This window comes from Anopheles maculipalpis, chromosome 3RL (assembly GCF_943734695.1).
Source record: "Anopheles maculipalpis chromosome 3RL, idAnoMacuDA_375_x, whole genome shotgun sequence".
Classification (NCBI taxonomy): Eukaryota; Metazoa; Arthropoda; class Insecta; order Diptera; family Culicidae; genus Anopheles; species Anopheles maculipalpis.
In genome coordinates this window covers 2,693,260-2,708,438 of record NC_064872.1, presented here as the reverse complement: position 1 = coordinate 2,708,438, position 15,179 = coordinate 2,693,260, and the positions used below count along the sequence as shown (strand labels likewise).

The 15,179-nt window shown below is 46.5% G+C and overlaps 3 protein-coding genes across 3 annotated transcripts in view; 2 read left to right on the top strand and 1 right to left on the bottom strand.

Moving 5' to 3' along the window:
* Positions 1–15,179, bottom strand: part of LOC126563780 (uncharacterized) — a 347,215-nt gene that overhangs the window by 138,976 nt on the left and 193,060 nt on the right. The window lies entirely within an intron of this gene.
* On the top strand, positions 4,545–6,639 carry LOC126564248 (ATP-dependent DNA helicase PIF1). Its single transcript, XM_050221239.1, has 2 exons — positions 4,545–5,510; positions 5,578–6,639. Exons 1-2 carry the CDS (start codon positions 4,545–4,547, stop codon positions 6,637–6,639), a joined length of 2,028 nt encoding a protein of 675 aa, XP_050077196.1.
* Positions 11,595–15,179, top strand: part of LOC126563877 (uncharacterized) — a 105,392-nt gene continuing 101,807 nt past the window's right edge. The window contains exon 1 of the mRNA XM_050220659.1: positions 11,595–12,643. Within this exon, the coding sequence (XP_050076616.1) occupies positions 11,624–12,643 (1,020 nt within the window). The 5' untranslated portion in view covers positions 11,595–11,623. The remainder of the gene's footprint in view (positions 12,644–15,179) is intronic.

The following is a 15,179-nucleotide window of genomic DNA, read 5'->3' as shown; positions in this document are numbered from 1 at the left end:
GGTTATCGCTTCTTGCTCGGCCTGGGAAGAGGCTTAGCGTGTGTTGCGTGTGTATGAAAAGTATTTTATTATGTTTGAGAGTTCTTTTGATGGTTAAGAATTTAATAATCGTACAAAAAATTGAACTACTTTCACAAAAAAAAATTATCAAATTATTTATTCCTCAAATTTCAAAACAAGTCCTGTCAGTAAATGCTTAGTGAAATATCATTCTAAATTAGCCTCCTTGGGTTAGTCCTGCCACCGTTGCCATGACATTCTGCACCCAAATGTCGCACGTTTCTTTTTGCCTGATAAATTAAGCAAAGCTTTAGCGCCATCACACCAATAGGAAGGGATCGTTCTACGATCGCCCATTAATATACAGATAGCTTAGACACAAGAACGTTAACCTTTACCACAACAAAAACCAAAAGACAAACCATAAAAAATCGACCATATTAAAGCCTGGAGCGGAGCTGATTAAGGGAGGAAGCATTTTAGCATTTTATCACAATAAAACTATTCCTCTCGATGTTCTGGATCGTCCTCAGTATCGAATAGGACGGACGGATCTTCTGCCATTTAGCAGTGATTATAGCTGTTTGTTAGATCGGTGGTTGTTTTGGCATTTTAATGGCTAAGAAATGTTCCAGCCTGGTTATCCAACCCCCACAACAAAAAAAAAAAAAAAAACAACACAAAACACCGGTAGAAAAATGCAACCCTAATGGGGTTTGACTTTTCCCGCTGGAAGAATCTTGTTTCCCAAAAACGAATCAAAGGTAATTGTCTAGCTAGTTCTGATTTTAGGCCTGCTAGGAATGCGGGTGGGGTTTTTGTTTTCTGTCGTAATAACATTGCCATCAAATTTAGTTTTTCTTACTATTAGAACCTAACGAAGCCGACAAACCATGTTGGGAAATGTTCCGGCCAGCCAAGCCCATTTTTTCCCATCCGAAAAAGTGAGAACTAAACAGGAAAATTGCAACCAAAAACGTAAGCATAGAAAGTGTGAGAGAGAAAGAGAGAGACAGCAAAACCCTGGCACTTAATTTACAACCAATTTAACTATTAACAAGCGCAAGAGAAAAATGTCGGCGGTTCTTACAAACAACGGCTAGCAGAAAAAGCATGATCAATCTCAAACCGTGCCACGGAAGCTTCCCAAACTGTGTTTAAGCCAGCAGCGCTTCAAGTTCCGGCCCCTAGTTTTTGCTCGTCTTGTCTTTTTTTTGCTACCCCACCAGGAATGGCGATTGCAGATTCCCGCTGGATTGCTATAAAAATGAAAACCGTCTCAACCTTGAAACAATTCGGTCCGGTTCGTGGTGGCCAAAAAGAAGAAGAAAAAAAAGCTGGGGAAAGATGGACACAAGAAAAACGAACAAAAAAAAAAAAACCGATGTGTGCACTCTTTTCACCCCGCTTTTTTTCGCGATCGTCGTACGCAACTGCGATCCCGTGAGGGGATATATTCTGGCGAAAAGTGTGGCGTGGTTCATTGCACTTCTCTGTCTTCGCTAAAGTCGAGCGCGCGCACGCCCGCCCGCCCGTTCGTTTTAAGATTTTTGGTTCGCAAAAAGGTTCGTCGCCGTTGCTAGTGTTGATGTCTCTCGTTTGGCGCGCGAGAGAGTGAACAAACGGTGAGCGTCGTAAGTCCTGTTTTATTTCTTATGCTATGGATTTTTCGTGGGAGCAAGAATGGGAGCAAAGCAAGAAAAGGAAAAGTGTTGCTTCTTGAGTGCAAAAGATAACACAAAGAAGCGGGCAGGATACAAGAAGGTTTTTGAGTCAATATTTCCCTACCAAATTATTCATGAAAGGCAGTTTCTGAAACAAAAAAGGCATAAGGAATAGAACGAAACACACTTGTGCGCCCACAAGTATCAGGGTATCGTTTTTTTTTTTTTTTGCATCGACTAGAAGCGGTCACTTTGCGTTAAGCTTCACAACTATCTCGACGTCATTATCGCTGTATCATTATCGCCAACCACTTGATTGACAAGCGGACTGTTCCGCTGGGACGATAATGCCTGCCATCGGGTTCGTTAGGGGGAAAGGGTGGCGAAAGGAGTCGGAATGACGGGGTGGGGGAGGTGTAATTCACGGCACTAGATAATAAATATTGCCCGGATCTGGATTGATTTGAATGATTGGACCAAATAATGCAAAAAAAAAAACTTGCCTCACTGGTCTTAGTTAATCGAAAAAAAAACACACACACACACACACACAACAGCTGTTGGCTGAACATTTTTCACCGGGCATGTCTTTTTAAAATCAAGCTTAAATAGATCTCGTTTTTTGCATGATCGTATCACCAATAACTCGAGCTTGTAAAACGTTTGAAGCTTTCAAATTGACTAGACACAGCGAGAAAGAGAGCAAAAAAAAAAAAAAACATTTAAAGCAAGAGTTTAACAGAGTCGTTCCGAGATGTGTATCAAACAAATTGACTTCCATCAGCAAATTGACTTTTATGGCCGGGGTCTAAGACTTTCATGACGGTCAGCAGCATACGGGCAGCAAATCGTTCTCGAGCGGCGTAAAGAGGTTTTAGGCATGATAAAGGACCATTAATAATGTCCACCGATCATTAGCGTGTACCATACACAACGTACGATCGGAATTATGTGCTCGATCGAGCACGATCATTCTTCAAGATCACCCGATCGATGATGATGAGGATGATGACTGGTAAAAATCGAGGTTTTCTACTGCAATCGATGACCAGTTTGCTGTGACATTGCACACAACGCAGCACACGCTGCATTTGCATCCAAGATGCAGTCATGTCAAGGGTAGAATATGGATTAATCATTTATAACGGGGTGAAATCGAGCCGTATTTTACATTAAAATGCATTATTTCGCTTTACTCGACTCAGGAAAAATCAGGAAGAGAAGAGAAGCTTAAAAAAGGAAGAATGCAGCCCACACACTCACCAGATGCTCCTGTTTTCCTTGCACACACACTCACACACAATCTGCACACAATTCAATGGTTGTTTTTTCGTGCTGCAGCACTTCTACACGCGATCTCTCTACATTGACCGGATTTTGGGACCGGATCTCGGATATAATTTCCTATTTCTTCCAAGAACTTGTACGGGGCAATAAGATGCACTTTTCGTTAGAAAATAATATTTTTTAGTAGCTAAATCACTCACAATAACACACTCGATAAGCTAGAAATTCGCATACACTTTCTTCCTTAGTTTCTACACGTTTGTTTTGTTTTCGTTTTTTATTTTCGTTTCGAAGATCTTTATCGGTTTTGTAGAAGACGCGAAGATGAGGGATTTCCAACACACTGATTCGTTTTTTTTTTTAATTTATTTATTCTCAAACACCCACAATATCAGCTGCATAATTCTTCCTCTTGATACTTTATTTCGCTTGTTGCATCACTATTTTATTTTTATTCCTTGCCCTAATAGCGATCTTTGGCGATCGATAGGTATCATTCTCTGTATGTAATGCTTGTACCGCAGATAAACCGTACACTTCAAGTTTTTACACTGACTGTAATTTTGTATCCCGTTCGCGTAGCGGACCACGGCACCAAAAACGCACCCGACACCGTTGAAAGTTGAGATTTTTTTAACTTACATCGCAGTGTTGGGTGTTTAACGTGAGCGTGCAATGCGGTGAGTGACGGCATGAGAGAGCGAGAGATAAAATATGGTTTGATATTGGTATTTCGTTTGCACGGGTTGTGTTTTATCGATCCTTCTCGCTCTAGCGCACGCAAGAAAGGCTTGCTCACAAAAACACGAAAAAGAAATGAGCGCTCGCAATGAACAAAAGAGAGTGGAACTCAAAATGGGTGGGCTGTTCCCCGCTGACAAAGACGTGGCACAGTGAGAGGGCTTAACAAGAGCTAGATTTAGAGAGATTAACTAAAAAATTATTGTTAATCCTTTACACGCTATTTTGATAAAAATAAAACAACGAAATATTCCTTTTTTTGCAATGTTTACCAAATGATCCTCCCATGTGTTCCCTTCGTGTTTACTTTACTTAAGAGATATTGTAGATGAATAGTCTCTTATTGAAAGATGTCTTCTTTTCTGCTTACGTCTTTCCAGCTACGAGTATCTGTTGCTAAGGAAACCCAAAATTTGCCAACCCGGGATTAGTGAGATTATAATAAGAAAACAAAGTATCACAATAAAAAAAGATAGATAATCTGTTTGGCCAAACGAACAATGGTCTTGCATAACTTTGGTTTTTCGGTTCGCTCAGAACTAAAATAATTGAGAAGTTAGCTGTTAGAAATTTCCAAAAAATATTTATCAAATATTGTCAAATATTATTACAACGAACAATTACAATTCTTCCACACGAGCGCCATCTAGTACCACCCATTTTGTTAATTGGGATCGATTACATTGACACCTGGCAAGCCCCGCTTTGTTTACGGTTACAGCTGTCACATTTAAATCCGTTTGGAGGGAAGCATTCTGTTGGCATCGGTTTTCATCCCTCCGGGCGCGGTAATTGACCTCGTTAGTAAGTGCGATTGAGCTCTGCACATTCAAACATATCAATCTGAAACTCATGGACCCGAATGACGCCTCCCTAACGTGTGCCGTCAACGTAGAATGGAACGATCCACATGGGACGACGTTGCGAAAATTTGCCCACAAGCAAACCACGCTAAGGCTTTCCCGGAACGCGCTGAAGGAGATGTTCCTCGAGCTGTCCGCCGAAAAGCATAGTACGATACGATTTAAGCTACGGAGTGTACAGGTACATTCGAAGTTTATGGCCGAGGGTAAGGCAAGCATCAAGTTCAATGATGAAAAGTGCACACTGTTCCTGTCGAACGCACCGCCCGGGTTGTTGGTGCAGTTTCTGAAGATAGTCTTTGTAAAGCTAACGAATGGTGGCGCCGGGGTAGCTGGAAAGAAGGAGGAACCTCTCAGCAAAACTGAGCTGCTGAAGAAGTCACGCGCACAAGTGCTAGCCGGCAAGTCGCTTAACCACTTCGATGAGATCAGTCCCGTAACGACGAATGAACTGCACCGTGCACGGAAGTTGGCGCTTGGGAAAGGCTCCGTTACGACACCTTCACCGTCTCAGAAGCGAAAACGACCTTCGGATGATGATCCGTCCAGCGAACGTCCGAGACCGAAGAAATTGCTGTCCGATCAGTCGATCGACGAGGCAGCTTTAATTGACGGGGTGCAACTGAACGAAGAGCAGAAACGTGTCTTATCCGCTTGTCAATCGGGCCAGAGCATATTCTTTACAGGGTCCGCAGGTACGGGCAAGAGTTTCCTGCTGCGTAAGATCATTGCGACCCTGCCTCCGGACGGTACGATAGCGACGGCTTCGACGGGTGTGGCAGCCTGTTTGATCGGTGGCACTACGTTGCATTCGTTTGCTGGCATCGGGACAGGAGAAGCGACACTGCAGAACTGCTACGAAAAGGCATCCCGTCCGAATACGGCCCAGGCGTGGCGCAAGTGTAAAAGACTGATTATCGACGAGATATCTATGATAGAAGCGGATTTCTTTGAGGTAAGTGGCCAAAATTGAATATTAAAAGAATATTTTCTCTGATTATTACTTTGTTTTATTATTGTAGAAAATTGAAGCAGTGGCACGATACGTTAGAAAAAACGATAAACCATTCGGTGGCATTCAACTCATCCTTTGCGGTGACTTCTTCCAACTGCCTCCAGTAGGTCGACTGCCTGACCGTTCCCGGCCCGGCCAATATTCTCAGGATGCGTACCAAGATGACGATTTGGGACGAGTTCGGTTTTGCTTCGAATCGAAAGTGTGGCAGGAATGCATCCAGGCGTCGTACGAACTGACGGTCGTACATCGGCAGCATGACCAGGAATTCATTACCATTCTGAACAGCATTCGGATTGGACGTGTGACGGACGATATCAGTGATCGGTTGCGTAAAACCGCCTCTCAACGGATTGAAACTGAAGGCATCCTTGCGACCCAGCTCTGTTCACACACGAGCGAAGTGGACGCAATTAATCAGGCAAAGCTGGAAGCGCTTCGAACTGAGCCTAAAACGTTCGAGGCGAAAGATAGCGATCCGTACAGTGTGAAGCAGATCGACATGATGTTACAGGCACCGGCCAAACTAACGCTCAAGATCGGCGCACAGGTGATGTTGTTGAAGAACTACAACATTGCCGAGGGGCTAGTCAACGGGGCACGTGGTGTAGTAGTAAACTTTGTGCAAGGTATGCCACTGGTAAAGTTTAAACATCGCGAGCTTCTAATTCGCCACGAAAAGTGGTCGGTTAAGACTGGTAGTGGGATGATTCTGACCCGCATACAGCTTCCCCTTAAGCTTGCCTGGGCATTTTCAATTCATAAATCGCAAGGGTTAACCTTGGACTGCGTAGAACTATCGCTCTCGAAAGTTTTCGAGGCGGGTCAAGCATACGTAGCCCTCAGCCGTGCCCAAAGTCTGGACAGCATCCGTGTGCTCGACTTTGACCTGCGACAGGTGTGGGCCAACACAAAAGTGCTCGAATTTTATCGCGATCTGCGGAAAAGAATCAACGCTGTGAATAGTATGGAACCGGTGGCAGTGAAACGTCGTGGCATCAAGAAATCTCTCTCGGCAATGGGACTCTCGAAAGCGATCATGAGCAAACCGCTGATGACGATTAAGTAAGCAATTAGCAATTCTTTTCCAGAAAGTATTTTCATCGAGACAATTCGTTCGGTAAAATAACGTGTATGTAACTTAACGTTTTGTGATTATGCGTTCAGCAACACAATATTTTCTAATAATACAAATACATGGATTAATAGATTTATTTACCACTTAAATATGTGCGTGGAAAGAGTCGCCGGTGATTTATAAAACACTAAACATGGTTCTTTCGTCGATGTTTTCAAGGAGAGAAAAGTAATTGATGACAAATTTCTTTCCCAAGCTTAATTTTTTAAGCAATTTTCTCGAAAATAAATCAATAATTTAATAAATGCGCATTTCGCCTCGTATAACTATTCGTTTGAATTTCCTTCACTGTAGCTATCACGCTTGCTTGAAAAATATTCTCATGACAATGTTTTCTTGCTCTCAATTACTTTTTCGCCTCACCAGTTTACTCTCGCCGTTCTCTCTTCTCTCTCTCGGTAAAGCTTGCTTTCTCGCTTGCTCCGATCCACCTCACATAAGGTGGCCAAAAGAGATGGCTCGACAGTTGCGAATTCAGCGGCGCGACACGCTAGCCAAACATCGGGAATAATAGCGGACCCCCTTTTCGCGCGTCCCTTCGCGTTTGTGGCTGCGTGCGTGCGTGTGTGTGTGCAGAGTACGCAAGAGAACAGCTCTTGGGCAGCGAGCTGTGCGTGCGGTGTGTGTCGGTCGCGCATGTACACATACCATAGCCAGAGTCAGTCGGTTGTTGTTCGGGGTGTCGAGTGTATGTGCTTGGATTGCTGCTGGCCCGTGTGCCGTGTGTGTATGTATGTGGTTTTTCCTCCCGTGCATTCGTTGGGGCTCGCGCGTTTCCCCCAAATCGGACAGCCCAAAAGGGGCCCGCACAGTGTGTTTTTTTTTTTTTGCGCAAAGAGCGTAGCGGAGTGTCCCCGTGTCCTACCATCAACTCTACCCAGGGAGGCTGCTAAGGGCTTGTGGTGCATCCCGATATAAAAAAGAAGAGATAAGTGTGAAGCAAAGGAAGCAACAAAAAGGGAAGATTTTCGTTGGAAATTCGAAATTTTCGGCAGCGCAGAAAAGGTAGGCAAGAAAAGCCGATTTCTCAACACCTGCCGGGGAGTTTCTGTTTGGGAAGTAGGAAGCTTTCTGCGTGAGATTCTGGTGCGGAAAAAGGCGAATGTTTGGTTCGGCGGAAAATCGTGACCAATGTAAGGGTTATTCGCTCTCGGAAGGAAGAGAAAAGGTTCTAAAAGTGTGTGCGAAACAGGGCGAATGTTGATTCGAGTGGTGCAGAAAAATTCACCCACTGGCGGTGTGCAAAACTACGCGGTGCAAACGGACGAGCACACCCGCCAGCAGCAGTAGCAGCAGCAGGGTGGGTGCATATTTTCGTGCAATGTGTTGTAAAATCGATGAAAAACACACAACAAGCACAAGGCGACGAAGGAAAATCTGCCTTCAGAACAAAAACGCTGCAAACGTGTGATGCCCGACAAAACGACACACATGCACATGCAAAACACCTCGATCTAGTAGGCCGGTGCTGCTGCTGCTGTCTGTCCGTCGGGCCTACTCTACTGGGGAGGAAAATTCATCTAGCAAGAAGAAAACCGCACCATCCAACAGCATCGGTTTTCCACCCGTGGTGTTACCGCTGGCTGCTGCGTTTCGGTGGGTTTTTCTGTGTGCGCCGCAGCTATCGGGGTACCAGTGTGTTTCTGTCTGTCTTTTTTCAATGGTGTTTCGGCAAACCTAGCATCGAATTTGCGTTTTTTCGTGGCTCGCGATGCAAAAGCAATGTCGGGGGAAACGCGGCCAAAAATCCTCCCGTGGCAGCAGCAGCAGCGGCAGGAAAACGGACGTGGACGATTTTTGTTTGTCGCGTGCGTCCGTCGTTTGGAAAAGCTCGCACCGTCGCTGCTCGATATTTGGTACACAGGGGTTGATGCTAATATTTTTTTTTTTAGAGGGATGATTGAAGGGTGTAGTGTAACAAAGTAAGGGGAAACAAAAGCAGGCGGTCGGACACACTCCTTTGGTGCGAAGTGGAAGCGGGGGGGTTGTGCATATTCGCAGCGCGCAAACAAGAAAAAAAAGCGAGCGAACATCTTCTCACCGTAAAGCACCGAAAAATTCAACTCCTCGAGGTGTGAAAACGTGTGCAAGGAAGGGTTGAGAGGTATGCGTACGTGGGTAGGGTTGGGGTTTGGGTGTGCGAGACGACAGGTTGCGACTGTGTCTAGAGAGCGAGATATGTGTGTGTGTGCGTATGTGTGCATTGTTGATGGGGGAGCGCGAAGTAACGCGCGCGCCCGTGTCTCCCGAGTGTAGGCGAAACGGAACGTCGCGCGAATGGCTGTGGCAGTTAACAAAACGTCAAAAGCGAGCGCATGCGTTGAAAAGAGATAGAGCGGGATAGAGCAGCGAGAGTGAGAGAGCGTGCGCGCACAAAAGAGAGTGAGAGAGAGAGAGAGAGAGCAAGAAAGCGAACGCGGAGGGGTGCGTGTGATGATGACGGTGACGACGACGACGACGGGGTCAGACAGTCAGACAGACTGATTCCGAGCAAACCCAACCCACCCAGCCCACCCATCCATTCCCTGTCTGCTCGGTTTGCAACCCTCTGTCGGGAAAGAAGGGTTGAAGCGGCAGACAGCTTCTCAGTGCTGCTGCTGCGACGCGACACGACACGAGGGTGATTCCGGGGGATGGGAGTGCGTATGTGTGTGTGTGCACGATTATAATAAAAGTCGAGTTGCGTAAGTGCTGAGACACGGTCGGTGGGTGTTGGATGGGAGTGCGGAGAGGGCTGGATTGCGGTGAAAACGAGCACAATTGCGCACGCGGTGCCTGGTGCGCCACCATTGTTGTGTATGTGTGTTGTGTTCAGGGGGGGATTGTTGTGTGACGTTTGGTTGTTGTGCTCCTTGTTTTTTGCATTCCTACACCGACAGGCGGGCGGTCTAAGTACAGCAATACACGAGATCGCTCTTATCAATCCATTTCAATGCGTTCTGCGTCACTGTATATGTATGTGTGTGTGTTACGGAAGGGAGACACTGATTAAACCAACCCTACAACAACGTTGAGCAGATTTGTGCAATGTTGTTGATATGACACTCCATCCCCTGCAAAGCTGTCTGTGACCGCCATTTTGCAACACTTATCAGGGGTTGAGTTCTTAATGACAGATGACGCATGCATCAGATTCGCACGAGAACTATTAAATTTACTTCCGTTTCTTTTTTTTTGTAATGTAAGGGAAGAGAAATAGTGTTGCCATAAGCTACTGAATAGCTCCCGGTCTGTAATATCAAACTCATTTTAGAGGTTGCAGTTAAAGTCATTCAACCAGCCATCTCAACCGGCTTTTCACTTCAAAACTATCTGTCGATAAAAAGCCACCCTCCGCGTGGTGTCCAGAATCCGTGGCGCGTACTTGTGTGCCTGAGGTGTCTTGTATGCACTTCTCTTAGCTTCACAAAAGAACACGACGAGATCGGACATCAAAGTCGTGGTAGGCTGTGGAGAAAATGTAAAATAAAAAAAAGTCCAATCGTCAGGTCAGAGCTGACTATCCATTCGATGACCGGCGTGGCCTAGTCGAAGCAAAAGAAGGGTGCATTTTTAAGGGGAAAAAGTCGCATAAAGGTGTGCAAGAATGCCTTGGTTACCGATTTTGACTGGGCAGGATCAGAAAAAACGCAAAACTCAAAAAGCTTCCCAAATGGAACCCTTCTCGAACGATATTAGCATAGCATGCAATCCGGACGCATAATGTTATGTTGTTTTCTTTTCCTTTTTTCTTTTTCAGACAGCTAAGCACGCGCGTGTGTGTGTGCGAGGTTGTGCGTTCTGGCGCGGCTTAAGTAAGGGGTAGCAGTTGGCGCCCCCGAGATGGATACGAGCGTTCGAAACGTATGAAAGCAAAAAGAAACAACCGCGGTCCGCGGGATACGCGCCACAGTGAAGTGGTGATCAGCTAAGATATACAGAATTCTCTGTGCTTGTGCTTGCGAGAACGAGTGTGCGTGTGTATGAGCTTGTGCGACGAGCAAAAAAGCAAAAAAAAAAAGGGTGGAAAAGAAAAGGAAATGAGAAAAGATGGCTCGCCAAAATAATTCGACGCGCAGCAGCAGCGTCATCAGCCGCGATGCTGTACGAGCGAGCTGATCGCGCCGACGACGATGCGAAATGATGATGATGAGAAATGAGATGAAAGCCCCAACGGCAGCAACGGTACGGTCGTGAGAGAAGATGATGGCGCAGAAGCAAATCAGTCAGTGAGCACCCCAGCAGGCAAGCGATGAGCAAAGCAAAAGCGACCCCGCTCGACCCAGCGTGAAAGGCGGCGTGTGTGTGGAGCATGTGGAAAACCTCCCCCAAGTCACTATAGAAAGTGAGCAAGAGAAGAGTGCGTTCGTGTGTGTGTGTGAAAGAGAGAGAGAGCGAGAAAGAGGAAAGGTTGTGCTAAGAAACGGGGGTGGTGGGTGGTGTGCGTGGATCGGATGAGTTGTGCGTGCATTGTGTGAGCGTTTTTCTTCTCCGCGTGTGTATTTGTGTATGTTTGGGGAGCTCTACGTATTGTGTGTTTGTGTGCTTTAAGGAGGCAAGTGTGCTCAGGAAGAAGTGTAAAGTAAAGAAGAAAAGAGGAAAAGGGAAAGGAAAATTAAAGGATGCGAAAAGGAAAATTTGATTGCGCATAAAACGAGAGGATAGCGCAGAAGAAGCAAGGAAGCAGGTGGTGAGCATCTCCATAGTGAGATCCTGAATAGTGAGCCGCAGCATCACACCGAGTGAGGGGTCGAAAGTGAATCGGCGCCAGTGCGGTTTTTTCCCATTGTGTTTTGTTTTGTGTGTGCGTGTGTCGGTGGAAGAAATTGCGAGTTAGAGTGCGTTTGTGTGTGCGAGCGCACATGTTGTGCAGTTGCGTTTGGTAGTGCGTGTACGCGTACGTGTGTCTCTGTACACGGTTTAGTGTTTAGCAAACATGACGGAATACGTGCCACCACATGTCATCTCGGTGCTGAAGACGTACCAGGACAAAGCGCCTCGGAGTCTGCACGGTCCGGGCCTTTCCCTGGTGCATCCGAGCAAAGCGAGCAGCAGCAGCAGCAGTTCCGCGATCGTTGTTGGGCGGCCGGACACGCCCGATCTTCATGGTTCGGGTGCCGGATCACAGCATCTCCCACTGCATCATCAGCACAGTACGCACGGTGGAGAGCATGGAGGTTCATCCCGTGCCGGTAGTGACGAGGATGTCCAGACGGTGGCAAGACAGCAGACACCGATGGGACCACCGGTCCCAGGCGTACCGATCATGACCACACCCGATCCAGACTGTGGCATCGTGCAGATGACCGTTCTGGAGGGTAAGCGCATCGGTTGCTTTCTGCTCGGTGGCGAAACCCGACTCTGTCTGCCGCAGATCTTCAACAACATCCTGATGGACTTTACCGTGGAGCAGATCAATCGCAGCATTCAGGAGCTAATGATCTACCTGTACAATTGTACCGATCAGCAGCTGGCCGAGTTTAAGCGCGCCAACATCATCCCGGACACGGCCAAGACCTGTGGATTGATAACGCGCACCAATGCCGAACGGCTGTGCAGCTCGCTGTTGCACCAAGCGCACGAACTACGACCCCGGCTGAAGGGTGGCGGTGTGGTGCTGAACGGATCTTTCCGCGTGTACCATCGATGCTTCGGGAAGGGTGAAGGGCTGTTTCTGCCGGAGCTGTATAGCTTCAAGGAACCGACCTGCATTGAGTGTGCCGAATGTCGGGGCCTGTTCTCGCCGCAAAAGTTCGTGTGCCACCAGCATGAGCCGCAGGAGATCCGCACCTGCCACTGGGGGTTCAATTCGAGCAACTGGCGCTCGTACATCCACGTGGTGGAGAGCGAAAAGAATCGGGACGAGCATGCGCAGGTGCTGGATAAAATCTGGCTAAAGGAGCGGGAGATCGAGGAGATGGAATGTGAACGGGCTTTCATATTTGCGAGACGAAAGGTAAGGATTTTTCGCATTGTTCAAAGGCATATCAGAGAGGGCTTTTTGTTTCTCTCTTATCAGGACACCATTCAAAATACTTCTCGTCTGCCAAGTGAATGGTTGCAGTATTCTTATCGTGTTGACTGAGGGAGGTGATCGTTTTACTACCACAATGTGGCGAGTACGAGGAGCACGGAGAGGATTAAATGGGTTTACTACAGTGCGGGGTTTAATACTTTTGCACAAAGCGAGACGCACTCCAGTGTGTGAGATAACGGGCGACGTCTCTGTTTGCTGCTAGTAGCCGTCTGCGACTTGTCTAGGCTGGCGTTGATTGCATGAGCCTATGACGCAAATGGAACGCACATTGCTGTTGGTGCTGTGTGGATGTGTTGTCGTTGTCGGTGGTCGGTTGTCAATTATCACCCCTTCTTCTGGCGCGTAGGATGATGACGATGGGATGAAGTGTTCTGGGCCCTTTTGTGTGTTTGATTTATTGCTAGAAAGCAGGTGATTGCTAATGGGAAGCGGAAATAATAAATAACCACAACACGCCGAGAGTTTTTGCCCTTATTTAGAGAGGTGTTTATTGCAAAGAATTTGCCACTATGATGAATGTTTGGCAGGACTATCACCATTGTCGGGGGACTGTATGAGCATGTACTGTATTCCTAGTTGTGGACTTTGAGCACAGTATTGAGCTGAGATATCTGGGACCTTGAACTTCCTAAAACCTTTAATAATTAGTCATTAATATTAATATTAATATAGGATCAGGGGACGATCCGGTGATAAACCGCCAGTCTTCACGCGACAGAAACCATGTTTTAAATCCGATTCGGAGCCGTAGTGAGGACTTGACTATCCAACTACGTGGCATTAGATGACCGGCAGGACCTTTAGCATAGCAGATCGTGCTTTTTCTTCTTGGCTTGCTCAGGATTGAGCGCTCCGCGTAGACATGGCCAGGTCGCTAATCACTTTCCTGGAAACTGCAGTCCTCCATCCACGACTACATCCTGTCTCCGACAGGTTGATCCCATCAACGAGCTCGCTGTGATCCTTTACACGAGTCCGGCATCTTCATCACCTTCGCCACACGCCCTGCTCGCACACACCGCCAAAGCTGGTCCTGGAAAATGGCGAGTGCCATGGCGTCGTCCGTCAGCATAGTCCAGGACTCGAACCCGTAGACGACTACCGGACGTATCAAGATGTGGTAAATCTGGATCGTAGTCTTCTGGATCGTAGGAGTCTGTGGAGTCTGTAGTTGGCACGATTCCCCTGAACAATGGGCCTTCGGATTTCGCTGCTTACGTTGTTGTCTGAGAGAGAGATCAATTCTCTTTATTGCATCTCTGCATCCGAATCGAACCAAGAACAAGAACTAAGTGTTAACATCAATGTCCAAAACTCTGCCCTGAAGCACCCTGCCTTGCACTCTTAGCTTCACTATTCGATCTTAAGCAGCACTTTACCAAACAGGCACTAGACAGCAGAATTCAGCGAGCGTAACAACACCAACAAAAAAAAAACTCACACTTTATTCAATTGTTGCTGACACGTTGCGATACTTGACAAACAATCACTTCTTTCTTTGCAGCTCTAACGCGGCCCAGCGAACAGGGTTGCAAGGAGAGGGACTCTATTTTTTTGTTTAGAGATCCCTGTCGCTTTGCTAAGAACTTATTTCCTGTGCGACATTCTCTATCTTGGGAGGGAGAACGTTAGAAATTATTTGTCAGGAAGAGAAGTTTTTCGAAATGCAACTTGTAATGCTCGTTCCTATTTTTCCGAGGACTTAATTTCAGTCAATCCTTTGCTGTGTTTGTACAAACTTTGAAGCGAGTGAAAGAGCGAGGGAACGAGCGTTTTTTTATTGTGGTTTTGAGTTCGACGCAAAGTTTCAAGTGTCGTTCCGATGTTTATGTTCTGATCCGTGAACGAATGTTATGTCGCTCTGTATATGTGGTGATGGCTTATGTTTGCAATGTGTTGTTCTGCTGCTTGGCCTCTATGGGTGATGTCAGCCACTTGCGTCAAGTGTGTGTGGTGCGCTTGGGTGAGGAAAACGACGCCTCAGTAAATCATGGGCTGAAAAATTGGATCATTTGTCGATGTCTAATTTTGCGTGCGAAGAGAGAGAGAGAGAGAGGGAGAGATATTTTTATTTTGTAAACAATTTCATTACATCAATGTTCTTTGTTCGTTTTGAATTTGTTTAGTTCTTCGATGACTTTAGTTAATCATCATAAATGAAAAAAAAAACCTAAAGTTTTCCTTAGCATTCAATTCGAAGGCGCGAACGGGGCAGTCTGTAAGACAGCATTTCACACTTCGTCCTATTCCAACCTCGCTCTGCCAGCAGCAACACGATTTCTGAGTGTTGTTGATCATTTTCTTTTCGGTGTTACAACGCCAAACCATTTTTTCACGGCCACGTCTTTACAGGCAGACTGACCAAGGTGGTGGGACCTTGGGAACGAAAGAGGGTTGCGGCTGGAAGCGATAAGAGGGAATGCGAATCTGGCGTAAGCCCGTTGTGCTCCACTGG